Source organism: Mirounga leonina, unplaced genomic scaffold (assembly GCF_011800145.1).
Source record: "Mirounga leonina isolate KUSES-001 unplaced genomic scaffold, KU_Mleo_1.0 Mir_126, whole genome shotgun sequence".
In the NCBI taxonomy this organism is placed as follows: domain Eukaryota; kingdom Metazoa; phylum Chordata; class Mammalia; order Carnivora; family Phocidae; genus Mirounga; species Mirounga leonina.
Window position 1 is genome coordinate 17,421,622 of NW_023270314.1, and position 16,751 is coordinate 17,438,372.

A 16,751-nucleotide genomic window follows, 5' to 3' on the forward strand; every position below is an offset into this window, starting at 1 on the left:
ATACTAAAAAAAAAAAAGTACTAGGCCAAAATCCACTTTCTTTTCTTCTTTTTTTCCAACATCCTCTTTCTAACGTTACTTGCTGTGAGGTTTTTAGAGAAGTTAGTGCTAAAACCTTTAGCCTGTTCATCTTAGAAATGGTAATTCATTCATTAACTCAATAAATATTTAAGATCTACTATGTATATACTATTCCATATGAATAGATGGCTAGCAAAATAGCCAAGGTCCCTATGTTCATGGAATTCAGAATCCAGTGGAGGAGAGAGATATTAAGTAGTTAACATATGTAGTAAAATATTGTGGTGAGTGCTGTGAAGGGAAACAGGAAATTATGAAAGCATATAAAGGGGTCCCTATTAGGAATAAAGGAAAGCCTCTTTGAAAACCTAACATTTTAGCATATGAATATGAGTTGTTTCAGGAAGAAGAAGAAAAACGCTATCTAGACTAAAGGAACAGCATGTGCTAGGACCAGAACTTTGGGAGTTTGTTATCTTGGAGGAACTGACTAAATGATGTTGGAGTTTATGACAAGGGGATAAGAAATGCTACATAAGGCTAAAGAGGTAGACTGGACCGAGACTATACAATGTCTTTAAGGTAATAGTAAGGATTTTATCCTAAGTGTAATGGAAAGCCACTCTAAGATTTTTAGCAGGGAAGAGATAAGATTTGATTTACATTTCATGAAGACCACTGGGAATACCTCAAAGGATTAAAGGGAGGATCAAACACAAATCAAATGTTTAGTAAATAAAAACTCACATAAAGCTACAAGTACTTCAAAAAGGTCTAAATTAGGGGCTCCTGGGTGGCTCAGTCCGTTGAGCTGCTGCCTTGGCTCAGGTCATGACCCCAGGGTCCTGGGACTGAGTCTCACATCAGGCTTCCTGCTCTGCGGGGAGCCTGCTTCTCCCCTTCCCTCTGCCTGCCTCTCTGCCTACTGTGCTCTCTATCTCTCTGTCAAATAAATAAAATCTTAAAAAAAAAAAAAAAGGTCTAAATTATATGGTGCTAAATATTCTGAAGGCATCAAGAAAGACAATTTGTATTGTGGTCAGGACAGAATAGTTTTCAATGGCTCCAAAGAAGATAGGTCAATTTTAGGACCCCACACAAATTTGAGTCAATTTTAAGACAGTCCTCAAATGTTGAAAAGCTACTATAACAACTAAAAAGGCCAAATTTTCTTTTTTTCTTTTCTTCTTCTTTTTCTTTTTTTTGGTGGTGGTGGGGTAAAGATAGGAGAGTTCTAAAAGTTTATACTATTTTTATACACACCAAAAGCAAATTGAAGGAAAGATACATACAGGCCAATAAATGATTGAGAAACAGCCCTAGACATAAAGGAGTTTAAAAGCAGTATGGAGAATGGGGATATCTCAGCAGGTGCATTTAAGAAATCATAGAGCTAATGAATGCATAGTTCTTTCTTTTCTTTTTTGATTAGTACATTTATACTTACAACTTTTAGATAGGCAATTCCTGCTTAATTTCCTAATATGACATATATATAACATCATTTATTTCTTAAAATCCTACCTTTTTCTCTGCAAAGTAGATATAAAACATTCTTCTACAACTAAGAAAATACACAAGTATTTCAGCCTAATCCAATGTAGCACACAATTTCAGAAAAACATGTATAACTATCTTATGCAGAATTAGCGGAATAAACAACTCTTGATGTTAATTCACTCTAAGATTAATTCTCTAATTTAATGATACACTTACATAGCAAGAGCATAAAAACATTTTCAATACTAAAGGAGATATCGATGATTTCTAGCATTTTAAATCATTATAAGCCAGATAATTCACAGGCTTTTTAAAAAAGTACCAAACTGTAATTCAGGATTTCATTGTTTCAGTAAAACTTAACTGAAAGCTATTGAGTTCTTTCAAATAAAACAATGGCTTGATTAATCTCTTTATATCTTCATTTTAAATTTCAAGCATTTCCAACCTATTTTCTACTTTGCACATTAAATTCATCAGTTAGCAGGAACTAATTTTTATGACCTCTTTTTACATCTGAACTAAGACAAAAAAGGAACTCAGGAAGGAGGCCAAGTAAGATTGTGAAAATGAAAAGAAAACCCATAGAAAGGGAGAAAATTTTGCAAATCATCTCTCTGAAAAGGGATTTGTGTCTAGAATACATAAACTCTTAAAACTCAATAATACAAAGACAAATAATCTAATTTAAAAATGGGCAAAGGATCTAGGTAAACATTTTGCCAAAGAAGGTATACAAATGGCCAATATGCACATATGAAAAGATGTGCAACATCATTAGCCATTAGGAAAATGCAAGTCAAAACTACGAGATACCGCTTTACATATGCTAAGATGGTTGTAATCAAAAAAAGACATTAACAAGCACAGTCAAGGATGTGGAAAAACTGGAACCCTCATACACTGTTGATGGCAATGTAAAATGCTGCACCCACCTTTGAAAAAAGCCTATCAGTTCCTTAAAAAATTAAACACCCAGGAATTCCACTCCTTGGTATATACTCAAGACAAATCAGTTATGTCTACACAAACAAAAGTATGTATGTACATATAACAAAAAGTTATGTCTACACAAAAACTTGCACATGAATTGTTCATAGCAAGATTATTCATAAGGGCCAAAAATGTGAACGCAAATGTCCATCAACTGAGGAAGGGATGAATTCAATGTGGTATATTATCTATACAATGGAATATTATTCAGTAATAAAAAGAAATGAGGTACTAATACTTCATGAAAGAAGCCAGACACAAAAATCACATATATGATTCCATTTATATGAAATATCCAAAATTGCCAAATCTATAGAACTAAAAGTAGATTAACTGCCTAGAGCAGGGGGATCTGAAGAGAAATTGGGGGAAGCAGGGGACTGCTAATAGGTATGGAGGATTTTGGGGGGGGGGGTTGATAAAAAATATTCCAATGTTGATTGAAGTAATGGTTGCACAATTCTGTGAGTATACCAAAACCCAGTAAACTGTGTATTTTAACTGGGAAAATTGTACAATATGTGAATTACATCACAATAAAGCTTTTTTTTTTTTTTTAAGAGTGGAAGGACATATATCTGGATGAGATTAATAGGGATGATTTTACAGAGATTGTTTTTTTTTTAATATTTTATTTATTAGAGATAGTGCGTGCGCACAAGAATGAGAGAGCGAGCGAGAAAGAGAGAGAACAGGGCAGTGGGAGAGGGAGAAGCAGACTTCCCACTGACCAGGGAGCCCAATGTAGGGCTCGATCCCAGGACCCTGGGATCATGACCTGAGCCGAAGGCAGACACTTAACCAACTGAGCCATCCAGGCACCCCCAGAGATTGGTGTTGAGCTAGGTTTTGAAGTAAGTGAAGGTCAGGAATTAGTAAACTGTATTTGAAATAATATGAATGATGTATAATGCCCTATGAGGCAGAAATGAGTAAATAATTTTCAAGAAATGGGAACCAACCATCAGTATCAAAGCAGAGCTACATTAATTAGAAATAAGACTGCTAAGACTAGAATGCTAAACCAAGGAGAAAGCCTCAGAAAATCCCATAGGCTCCTCAAATGATAACAGATGAAAATGCTATCTTTAATATGCCAAAGCGATCACTGCCTGATTTTAAAACTTCAAAGTATTCATCTCTCAAAAAGTTGCTTCCATAATATGGGTATGGCTCTATCACTCACAGGCAAGCAATACAGTTTAAAACGCAGGCTTTCGAGTTGACTGTCTAGGTTAGAATCTCTGCTCTATCACTGACCCAAGTGTGTGACTATGTACATATAACTCTATACCTCAGTTTTTGTATCTGTAAAATGAGAATGCTATCACTTATTTCATATATGTGTAAAGCTCTTAACATGTAGTAAGTTTTTAACCATCACCATAACTATATGGTACATGTAACTACTTAACTATACCTCTCCAGAGAATTAAGTTTCTACAGCTTGAAATCCATTCAAATTTGTGAATATAAATTTGTTAAAACATGCTGTTAAACAATATAAAGCAACCCAAATTATCAGCTCTCTTTTACCATGATCAGATCATTTCACCCTATTCTTAATTTTTTTGTGCAAAATTTTACTCAAGGAACTTCATCTTTTCACTCAAGTAATTAATTGTCTCTAGTGCTCCAGGTTTTGATTTAACTGGCTCTCTAAAACTTAGAACAGCCTGGCCTCAAAGCCACTCTTAGACTTGCCTGTGAAAGCCTTTGACTTCTTTCACAAAGGAAATCCTTTCTATGGCTACTACTGTTACACGATTTTTCTTAACAGTAAGGAATTACCACATAACATCTGGGTCTTCTCAAAGCTAATAGGAGAGAAGAGACAGCTAGCTCTCTTCCTCATGGAGAAGAAAAAGTAGTCATTACCCTCCTTTTGTGGGGAAGATCTATAAGGAAACCATGTAAAATCCTACTGATGGAAGCAGTAAAAATGTCGTAGGTATAACCAAATACAGGTTAATTCTACAGAAGTTTTCTGCCTCATATTACAATCTGGCCTTTTTTACTTCTTTTTGAGGAGCAGTTCTTAATTATTCCTTCAGATATGTCATTTTAATCTGTATCCAAAAGTGAGATCACTTACTAACAGTCTTATTCTAGGTTTCTTTTTTTTTTAATTTATCTATTTTTTAAGATTTTATTTATTTGAGAGAGAGAGAGAGAGAGAGAGCACAAGCAAGAGGAGCGGCAGAGGCAGAGGGAAAAGCAGACTCCCCGATTCCAGGACCCTGAGATCATGACCTGAGCCGAAGTCAGACGCTTAACCCACTGAGCCACCCACGCGCCCCTCTAGGTTTCTTTAGTAGTGACTTCTGTATAAACTGGATGATAAAACTGAAAGGAACTACATTCCCTTGTTTAAAGAACAGATGGAAAAAGAGTATGGAGAAATGACTTCAAGGGAAAAAATATAAGACAGAGAGTATGAATTACAGTGAAAACTGAGGAAATGAAAATAAAAGGCACAAACCAAAATGAGCCAAGGAAGAAAAAATTGTTTTAGTAACTGCTGAGTAATTCTATATAGGAAGAACTAAGAAGGAATAATAATTTAATGAAATACTGTTTGCATTATATTTGAGTAGTGACAGCATGAAAACATTTTTTAAAAAGATTTTATTTATGTATTTGATGGAGAGAGAAAGAGAACAAGTAGGGGGAAGGAGAGGGACAAGCAGACTCTGCGCTGAGTGCAGACCCTGACTCAGAGCTCCATCTCACCACCCTGAGATCAAGACCTGAGCTGAAATCAAAAGTCGGATGCTTAACCTATTGAGGCACCCAGGTGCCCCAAAACATTTCTAATACTAAGAAGATATTGATAATATCTAGTATTTTAAATCATTATAAACCAGGTATTTAAACTAACTCTGAACTCATCAAACATTTGTAAAATGAGGTAAATAAGAGCACTTATTTTATTTTTTTTTTGGAGTAATTTGAGAAAGATGGGTATTTTTTTTAAAAGACTTTATTTATTTATTTGAGAGAGAGAGAGAGAGAAACAGCATGAGAGGGGAGAGGGTCAGAGGGAGAAGCAGGCTCCCCACTGAGCCGGGAGCCCGATGTGGGACTTGATCCCAGGAGTCCGGGATCATGACCTGAGCCGAAGGCAGTTGCTTAACCAACTGAGGCACCCAGGCGCCCCAAGCACTTATTTTAAAAGCTGCATAAGTATAAAGCATTTGGAACAGCTTTCCAGAAGCAACACGTTAAGATTTTCTATATACTCCATCATATCTAAACTGATCAGTCATAAAACACAAGTTTTATGTAGAATTCTGCTACCAAATATAAAATAGATTCCACTTAAAAAGAAAAAAATGTTCATTTTTTTTCCTTTTGAAGTGGAACTACATTTTAAAATGCATCTTCAGGGGCACCTGGGTGGCTCAGTCGTTAAGCGTCTGCCTTCATCTCAGGTCATGATCCCAGGGTCCTGGGATCCAGCCCCGCATCGGGCTCCCTGCTTCATGGGAAGCCTGCTTCTCCCTCTCTCACTCTCCCTGCTTGTGTTCCCTCTTTACCTCTGTCTCTCTCTGTCAAATAAATAAATAAAATTTTGAAAAAAAATAAATAAATAAAATGCATCTTCAAAATAAGTGATTTTGGGGCCTGAATTAAAGCCCCAATTACTTGGGTTCAAATCCCATATTATGGTGTGAACACTTGAGCCTAGGATTCCTATTCTGTCAAATGTGAATTACAGCACATTCACATTCTAGTGCCCCAGAATTGTAGTGATGAGTAAATAAGTTAACATATGTAAGTACTTAAAATGGTACCTAGCACATGGTGTTTTCAAATATAATACTACACATCATGGCCTGACAAACTAAGTTTTTCTTATACGTATGTGTGAGCAAGATTAATGTTTGTCACAAAACTATTCTGTAAAAAGAACATTTATTTAGTACCTTATGTGTGCTAATGGGAAAATGGTATGATTTAGAAAAAAAAAATAAAGCCTGAATGTCACGAAAGAGATAAATGAAATCACAGACTAAAAAGCTCTGGATCTTCCTGGAAATAAGGTACATTAATTTTGGATTCACTAACAACTTAGAAGTGATTTAAAAACTTATAATAAGGCTTAAATTAGGAAAAATTGCCTTTCTATATTTTAAGCAACTAAAATGTAAAAAATACACCTTAATAATGTCACTATTTCTGTCCTTATTTTCACCAATTTACCAACACTAAAAAAACCCGTTTTGCTTTCTGGTCTCATTTCCTGCAAATGATGTGATATATACCCTAATTTAGTGGTTAACACTTTGGCACAACTAAAATTAATACTTATAGTAATAATAATGTAAAAATTTCTTGAACAAGTATATACTAAACAATTTGGAGTTTACATTAATAGTGTCCCTTTACATTATGAGCTGATTTGTCATTTTAAGGTTATTTCCTGTTAGTGTTAATCAAAGTTACAGAAACATATGAGACCATATAAAATAAAGCCTCAAAAGATTTCTAAGTAAAAGAGTAGGAATCAAAGCAAAGCCCTAAAACTGAATGTCTTCTAATCTGAAAACCTCAATGATCTGATGGACTATTCCTTGCCTATTTATTGAAACAAAAATACCATACATATTTGAAATGACTCTAAATACAAATTAAAGTTACTCTCTGAAGTACCTTAAATCTACTAGAGTTATTAGGGTTTATGCAATAATGACACACAAAATTTAATTTGTAAAGTTAGCTATGCAATACCATTGAACATACATAAAAATTTAAAACATCATACATAAAAAATTAGTGAAAATGACTGGTAGAAGAGTAACATTTAATAAAAATGGGGAAATAAAGCAGTGATTTTGATGATCTGTAGTTATCTGTTTACTTATATCTCCAAAGAGAGTATTCCTTAACCCACAACTTGCCTTTGTAACTCATTTATTTAATTACCCATCCCCCTTAAATAGGTTCCTCTATCCCTAATATACTTAACATGTAATGTACTTAAAATAATTTTTCCTTTTGTCTCATCAAGAGAAACCAAGTATCTGAAGATCAATTTAACTTTCATTCAATCTAAGTTAAACAAGTTCTAGTTCCTTTATCTTTATTTCTATAGTTACTAAATTCAAACAATCTTAATCTTGTTCATGGTTTTCTGAATACCTCCTTTGAGCTAAAATACAGTTTAAGAAAAAAATAAAATAAAATAAAACACAGTTTAAGAAACAGCATTATGAGACTACTTTATACTCCTTCTAACGCAGATCAGTGTCACTTTCATACCTCACCTTTTTAAGAGGTATAACTCTCCTGCATCAATTTTGACTTGTCACTATAAAGTCTAGTATTAAGCATATCATAAAGTTTGTTCTTCCTCGTCTCAGACTTGTGTACTTACTTTCATCTCTAGAAACTCAGTTGGCAGATAAAAATCATTCATTATTTACAAATAAACAGAAACTAGTTTTCAAGCAGAATCAAATATTGCCTGTTAGTTATCTACCAGAGAACTATCAAACAATCCTTATTCAAAAAGTGCTTACAAACTACTTAATGAAAATAGTTTCATTTTCATTAGTTTATTCATTTTAAGGCACTTGACCATAACATCAAATATTAGTATTAAGCTTTCAAGAATAAACTTATAGTAAACCTTCCGTTTTTTTCTCAATAGTCATCAGTCTTTTTCAAGATGGTTACACACATATACCAAGATAATGTCCCATCTGCATATGGCCCATTTCAGCTATAAAACAGCGGACTGGATTTGCCCAAATAACCATAAATGACTAATCCAAACATCTTTTAAAAAGACATTAAAAATAGAAATAACTTTTTTACAAGTTAAAAACAAGTTTTAATGAGTCCCAAAAACATGAGCCCAAGTAACAATTATTAAATCTTTACCAGTTCTGTAATCATGCATACATAATGAAATGTGTACTTCTCAAATTATTCTCCCTAAAACTCTGAATCAAACTTTTGCTCTAAACTATTTCCTTTTTTGACAGATTTCACCTAATTGCAAATTAACTGGCTTACATATAAACCAAACTGGTTTTTGCAAATCCACAGTACCATCCTGCTCCTGCATTTTTTTCCTTTAACTAAGAGGGGTAATCAATCAAGGACAAAAATTTTCACATTCTGGGGCACCTGGGTGGCACAGTTGGTTAAGCATCTGACTCTTGGTTTCAGCTCAGGTCGTGATCTCAGGGTCTCTCAGGGTCGTGAGATTGAGCCCCGCGTCAGGCTCCCCACTCAGTGGGGAACCTGCTTAAAAAAGGACTCTCCCCCACTGCCCCTCCCACCCCTTCTCAAATAAATACATCTTAAAAAAAAAAAATTTCCACATTCTGCTGTTATCTAAATATGTGGGCTTCAGTTTCCTTTTCTTTAAAATGAAAGCACTGAGAAGACTCAAATTTATGGACTTCCTGTATTCTTTAAAACAGATCTTTAAAATGATTTACAGTAACTTTGTGAAAAAGCAAAAATACTTTTATTTGAAAAATGTCAAAGTTTAATGCCCCCAATACACATACTGTTCCTATCATCCCATAGTGTCAACACCACCAATTATTACTCAGAATACCAAAAACATACATTAAAAAAGAATATCCACCTGAATAATAGCCATATTTAAACTTATAGATTTCTATTTTATGGAAATCCACATCTATCTTTTTATGAGGTGGTGATAGGCTAGGTGAATTAAGAATCTTTAAGTGTTCTTTAACAAAACATAGGAAGCAAGGATTAATTTAACTTTAATAATCCACAGACCAAGGTAAACATGTGTCCTAGGAAGTATCCAATTCCTGCACAGGAATAAACATCTCACACTTACATGAACAATAATGATTATTAAATCATCTAAAGATCATATTTTCTGTTGTAATGCAACAAGTGTATGCTTACACCCTTAGGGATTTTTATCACATAAACACAGAATCTACGTAGCCTAACAGAGTAGGAAAAAAGTACCAAGACTTAGATCAAAATACTTAAATTCAAGTCCCAAGACTGCCATCTACTAGCTTACTTGAAAATGTCCTAATACTACAGCATTTTATCAGAAGTAAATGGCGGTGACAATAAAGTAACTAAAATTTTATGTTATCTCATAAACAGATAATATTTCAGAATGTTCCACGGAACCAAGATAAAACCCCTACAATGAAATTATTATTTTCCATTTCATAGATGAAGACATCGAGGTACAATAACCTAAATTAACTCTCCTCAAAGTCATATTGCAGGTTAAGTGGTGAAACGGTGATCTAACTAGGTCTAAATCTTACGTTCCTTCCACTAAGTCAGAGGAGTACGTGGAAAAAACACTCTGTAAATTATATACCACTGTTATGGTCACAATGGGACATGAAAATAATTGTTATTATAGTAAAGAAGCACACTGTCTTTCCTAATAAACAGCTCTTTATGTGACATATTCACATATTTAAGTTATTCTGAATACCACTTACCATGACCGACAAGTATTAAAAACTACACATACTTCCTTCAGTGTTTTAAGTATATCCTTTGGTATTTTGTAAGTCTGAATATTAGCAAGTGACTTAAACCTCAAGTGGACTTATCTACTTTTTGCAGGCCTACGTTATCCCTCAAACAGGAGGGAAGGGCTGCGCTTCTAAGAGAAATGCTGCCGGTTTCTATCAAGCCTCCACTAAAGCACAAGACCACGTGGTATTTCTCATTAGCCTAAGGTTCCGTACTCCTCTCCCTCCTTTTGACAAGGAACTGGAAACTAGGGTTTCTTTCTCTTAAGTGGCGCCCTGACACATGCCACCTGTGTAGTACGAACCGCAAACATCCTGCAGCCTGCCTCCCGGAAGAATACAAGAATCAGAATAACAAGGAACTTGAATGCCGACAATGCCGGGAAAGGAAATGACTGGGGAAGGAAAGAGGGTAAGATCTTGATAAGCCGCGGGACCTGGACCTGTCAAAAACTGAGAGACTCACGTCGAACGACTATAACCTATCATTCGGGAAGGCCTGAGGTGGGAGCGGCACTACGGAAGGAAAGAGGACGAAAAGAACTGTATGAGTCGCCGTCGCCGCTCCTCTGAAGCCTCTCAGCACGCCCCGACAAGCCACGAACCCTGGCCCTCATCTCGGGTCCAATCTTTGCCCCAACATTTCGCAAGCAGCCAAAATCCTGCTGCCCAGTGTGGCCGCCGCCGGACCTGCCCGCACCTGTCACTAGCGAAAGACACCAGCCCGCAGTTCCCGCCCAGTTCTCCATCATCCTCCCGCAACCGCGGCCACCTCAACCCCTTTCTCTCACCAGGTGTCCCCTTTCCGGAGCGAGGTTTTGAGCAGCGTCGCGATGTCAGACCGCTGGATGTCCAGATCCGCCGCTCCGCCTTCCGCCATCTTCTTCCACTAGCGGTAGCGGAGGCGGCAGCGACGGCGGCGGCACGCCCCAGAGCATTGTGGGAATGGCGTCCCGCGGCCCCGCCCAGGCGGCAGGTCGAAACCAAAAGAGACGTTGGGGCGGGGGGGCCGCCTCGGGACAAGAGTTGGTCCCGGGGGCGGGCCGAGTACGCTGCCGTGGTCTGCTGCCCCCAGTCGGCCCCCGCGCGTCCAGCATCTCGCCTTGGACTCCTCTGGCTCGGAACAGCCAGGTTTTAACTCTTCGCTGCGGGGGCCCTCGGTCCTCTCTCTCAAGAGCGGTGCCACCGCCCCGTCCATCCTCGACTTCTGCCTCCCTCCCTCTTTCTCACCGGCGCCTGAAAACCCTTATTTGCGCGTTCACTCACGCTTGAGGGTGGGGCGGGGCGGGGGGCGTGCGGACGGCTAAGATATGGCAGAAAATTTTAACAGCTCTGAGGCACTAGTCCTTTCGTTGCTCGTCGCAGAGCCTAAACTCGGTGAATTTTGGCCCAGACAAAGAACAATCCGAAACCGAACGCTTGGCCTCAGTGCCCTTCTTGGGCTCCTTCCTGCCCTCGACTCCTGCTGTGGGTGGAAACCTTTTATAGGCTCTTTGTGACGCCTCCCCAGGCACACCCAGACGCCAAACTGCAGTGAAAAACACGTTCCAGTTCCTCGGTGAACACGGTGTGAAGTATGTATCAAATAATGAATGTCAGGTACTAAAAAGGAAGGAAACGTGCGAGGAAACCTCTATCCTCGATGTTATAGAGTAACATTTTCTTAAAACACATCTTCCCATGTGTGTTTACCTAAAATTATTTAGTAATACCAGCTTTTATTGTAGCCAATTATGTTACAAGTGGGGAAATCGAGTCTCAAAAATCAAATGCTAAGGTCACACAGTAGGTGGAGAGGTAAGTTTATAACCCAAGTTCCAAACCCCGCGTGCTCTCTGTCCGCTAGAGCATACTGATTACCTCTCCTTTTGAAAACCTGACCCTAAATAGTAACTGGGCTGCACTGGATTCATCTTTGTTATTGCTTCTTCTTCTTCCTTTTTAAATCTGTACAGCTGGTGGTTAGCATCATGCTACCTAACATAAGAACCACCTAAAGGAAAAAAAAAAAGAACCACCTAAATATTTGTTTCAAATGAATTGTGGCAAAACGGCTTAAATATTTCCAAGCATGAGGAGGTCCAGAAATTTGACTTTAGGATAATATAAATTATGTGAAAAGTCTAAAAACTGGATAAGAATTCCTGCATGATCTCTCATTTCCCCATGTTTAATGTCTAACTCATTTGGTGGGAATGCAATAAAGATGGATGCAATTATGCTAGAAAGAAGTACTGAGCCCTTCCAAATTAAAGTAGTGTATACTGGCATGATAGTGTGTGTATCAGCATCATAGTTGCTTATTTTCTTCATAATAAAATTATTTTGCACTATCATGTCATCCTTGATTTGAGAGTCTGAAAGCAGCTTCCAGTTACTGCTATTTCTTGTATTATTTGGCTTTTCTTATGACAGGTTAAAAAAATTAGTTCCTCTAACCATGAGTGCCATCAAAGGGCACGTTCCTCCCCCGCCCCGGCCAACCTCTGAAAGACAACAAATTAATTTTCCAAGGAGAGGCAGCATGATATGGGAAGAATATTGGAGCTATACGAACAACAGTTAAATCCTCACCTCAACCTCTAGCTGCAAAGTACTTAACTTTTAGTTTATTCATAAAATTAGGGATACTAGTATCTACCTTAAAGGATTTTTATGAAGATTAAATGAAACAATATGTGTTTATTGCCTGAGATATAAGAGCCAATCAGTGAACGCTAATGTTGCTTACTGGTGACAGGATGAATTGTATAGTATATACATTATATCTCAGTAAAGCTGTGAAAAAATGGTCATAGACTTTGAAGTCAAAACCATTCTATCATTTTATAGCATAATTGAGAAATGATGCCTCATGCACACTCCTCTATCAGTTGCCTTTCAAAGAAGATGCACATTTGGAATGTTGAAGCCTGTACCCATGCAACAAAGTAAAGTAACCTTTTCATTGGCACCACAGTCAAGGCAATGAGTTAACTGGACCTACAGATGTAAGTTCAATGTTAATTTGAATTATACATCAGATTTATGAGGCCATTTTGTAGACCTAATTAGTTGCCGTCAGAGACAGAAAAGAAATAACAGTTATAGTATTGTATTTAGTAAGCACTTACAGAGTTCCAAGACCAGTTCCAAACACTTTAAAATATTAACTTGCTCCTCACAGCAACCCTATGAGGTAGGTATTATTATTATTCCTATTCCACAGAGGTGGATTGAGGCAATTGACAGAACACAAATTTGAAACCAGGAAGTCTAGCTCCAGAATCTAGAAATTTGGGTAAGTTTTACTTTTTCTACCAATCTTTATGATCCCCCCCCCCCCAGTTTTATTGAGAAACAATTGACATATATTACTGTATAAGTTTAAGGCATACAGCATAATGGTTTATTTACGTATATTGTGAAATTGATTTGATTATAGCAGTCAACTTTCTAATGACCTCAGTTTACTAATTTATGGAAATTCTGATTATTTCACTCATGCTTCTTTCAATTATGAAGAGAAATGAGATTTTTTCATAAACATTGAATTGGTCGAGGTCCACTTCCCTTCTGAATTGGTAGTAATTGATGAGAAATTAACTTTCTCTTACATCACATAGATAATTGAATATAAGCCGGGACTTAGATTGCTTCTATGGAATCAGTATCTTGATGCTTCCCTTAGTTAACTTTGCAGGAATGTACTATTTGCTTGGTGATCATCATTATATTCTCACATTCTCTCACACTTTTCTCGTCCACTAAAACTTTAACCTAGGGCTTTGAGAAGGGGAAAAGAGTATGCTGAGAACTTAAGAAATAGGCTGGATATGAACAAAGTGTACCTTACATAAAGGCAGACTCGGTTTTGAAATTAGAGATACTCTAAGAAGGGTTCCTTGATCTTCAAATAATTCCCCTCTCTACTCACTGTTAAAATAATCCCTTTCAGAGAGGTTCTTATACACACCAATTAAAAGGACTTCAAATAGAAATACTTTGGGAGAGAGTAAGGTTTAAACTGAGGTGTCAAATGAGAGCCAGTTTTCAGGCTGGGATGGACCAGAGAAAAAAAGAAAAAACACTGTGTTTTTATTTTTAAAAAGCTGAATGGAAGAAAATACAGAGAAGTCCAAGACAAGTTTTGTCTAACTCACAATATTGTTTGATGCTGGCTACATGAGCCTAAGGAAAAATCTTCCAGAATAAACACATCCCTGAAAAGAACAATGATTGATACATTGCTGTCTTTATTTTTCAACTCTTACTATGTTTGGTCTTCAGTAAGCACTATTTCACTTTTTCCTTCTACTTTGTTATTCCTCTACAGTTATTCCCTCTGATAACCCCTTCTCCCCCTGATTTTATTCACCCCTCTAAACCATTCTTTTCTCTTTTGTAATTTTATAATTCCCTTCTCCCATTACTAGCTCTCTAAATAGCTAAAAGGCAGTGGAAAGGCGGGGGAGTAGTGCAAACACCAAAACAGTATGTAGTAAAGTGTTTAATCTGTTAATGATATTTTGAAACTTGAGATATGAATAAAAATTGTTAAGTGACATGATACAGTTTTTAAAACAACAACAAAAATGAAGAGGCTCCTTATTTCAGGCAAATGTTAGGTTCTAACAAAGAGAAAGAAAAAGTAGTGAAATGAATACAATGTCTTGTACAAAGGGCTAGTATACTTGGATTTTGAGTTTGGCTCAGTGCTACTAACTAGCTGGGTAACGCTGGTCAAGTCATTTAATCTCCCTGAGCATTAGTTTCCTCATTATAAAAGAAGGTGATTAGACTCTTCAAGGGATAAAACTCAAATTCTTGCAAGAGTTAGACTATGTAACGAATGTAAACGGGTGAAGCAAATCTGTGGTAAGATAGTAAGAAGTTTTGGGGACTCTAATGAACTGTCTGCTGCAATGAAAGTTATTTAAGATTTTTTAAAAAGATTATTTATTTGAGAGAGAGAAAGCAAGTGGAGGGCAGGGGCAGAGAAAGAGGGAGAAAGAATCTTAAGCAGACTCTGCACTGAGCAGAGGTCGATGCGGGGAGCGATCTCAGGACCCTGAGATCAAAACCCTGAGATCATGACCTAAGCTGAAACCAAGATCCGGACACTTAACCGACTGTGCCACTCAGGTGTCCCAAGTTATTTAAATTAAAAAAATTAGAACAAACAAAATTATATCTCCTACCCTAAGGGATCTGGAAAGTTTCATTTTAACACGGGAATGAAGTCTGGGAATTGATTAATCTGAGTTGCTACTTGAATTCTTTTTGGAAGTGCACACAAAATGCTCTGAAAGCTGACACTACCCTGAAGGTTGATGTCAGCCTATGGTATAGCTGATATACTCACTGAATGATATAGTAGATACTCACTGAATGACAATAGAACTAAACTGAATTGAATCAATAAACAAATCAAATAGTCTTTATAGGTCTAGAATTCTATCATGAACAACAAAAAACTCTTAAGAGACATAGTACATCCTGTGGTTCCTAGATATTTTTTAATGAAATGTACTTGTATGGTGGGAAACTTTTCCAAGAAAGAATTGGGTTATCCTAGATCAATATAGTGATACATCAAGTGATATAGATCGAATCAAGGTTGCTAGTAGGGAAAATCTGCCTGTTTTATACTTATTTATATTTACTGACAGATTTTAAGGTTGATAAATAATCACTTCATGAAAAAAATAGAAATGTTAAGCAGCCTCCGAGTCCTTTCCCAAACTTCAAAATAATCAATGAACTTTAGAAAGCAAAATCATTTTAGATATGCTAATATTTTAATTAATAAAACAAGTTAAAATATTGATCTTAACTCTATATACTTGATCATTTTTACTTTATATCAGTTTTGTGCAAGAGTTTAAAAAGATTTTCTTTTATGCTCATGGATTTTGAAAATCTACACATCCAACGTGAAGTAGAGAGTTGTGTAATGATCCACTGATTCTGCAACTATATAGGTTCCAGAGAGATTAACTTGTTTTCTCCCAAGAGATGACTGAATTATTATTCAGTTTTTCTATTTGGTCAGTCCTTCTCTTCATTTTGGCTTAAATAGCAAAAAGATTTAAACTGCTTACAAAGAGTTTTAGAATAATATAATAGTAGGTCTTAAAGAATACATGTATGTTCCAGGAGTGATGTAAACATTAAATGAGGCATTTTTCATGATTTTGTCTTCCAGGTATCTCTAAGCAATAGGACACTACAGACCCTATTAAGGGCCTGTTAGAAGACCTCAAGAAGATGATTTTATAAAATATTTACCATTGCTTTCTGTTGCTAGCCAGCAAACTACTGTTTAGATCCTTCTGAACTATATCAGTGATGGATTTCTAAAATTTTAGAAATCAGTGACCCAAAGCTATTATGTAATATATTTGTCATATTTCTATATTAGGAAGGATTCATGAGATGTGCAGGAAATAATAATACACTGCTACATGTAATTTAACTTAATGTTTGTGGAAATGTTTATAGAATATAATGGAAAGGGTATACATTTTGGGATTGGAAAGACCTATATATGAATGCCCCATTCTGCTACTTGCTAGTTCTGTAACACTGAAAAGTTTAGTTTCCTCATCTGTAAAATGAGAATAATAGATGTATTTCATAGGATTCAGTAAAAAGAGAATGAAATAATGAATGTGAAACTCTTAATAGAGCTCAATATATAGTATCAATTACTTACGGAATTTTTTTCCCTCATCAGCTGGGGCAGTTCCT

At 36.4% G+C, this 16,751-nt stretch overlaps 1 protein-coding gene and 1 long non-coding RNA gene across 6 annotated transcripts in view; one reads left to right on the top strand and one right to left on the bottom strand.

Annotated features, from left to right (window-relative positions):
* The window catches only part of USP15 (ubiquitin specific peptidase 15), a 127,855-nt gene extending 116,910 nt beyond the window's left edge, over positions 1-10,945 (bottom strand). For 2 of the 5 annotated variants that reach the window (XR_004678734.1, XR_004678735.1), the window contains exon 1: positions 10,811-10,932. Coding sequence is in view for 3 of the 5 variants with exons in the window: in XM_035002247.1 (XP_034858138.1) it covers positions 10,811-10,899 (89 nt within the window). In the remaining 2 variants the exon portion in view is untranslated. Of the gene's footprint in view, positions 1-10,810 lie in introns of all 5 variants that reach the window. The other 3 variants (XM_035002247.1, XM_035002249.1, XM_035002253.1) reach the window with 3 other exon arrangements.
* A 270-nt stretch (positions 10,946-11,215) lies between these two features.
* LOC118008640 lies at positions 11,216-16,476 on the top strand. Its single transcript, XR_004678737.1, has 3 exons — positions 11,216-11,593; positions 13,228-13,299; positions 16,207-16,476. It is a non-coding gene; the product is annotated as an uncharacterized LOC118008640 (long non-coding RNA).
* Positions 16,477-16,751: the final 275 nt, after the last annotated feature.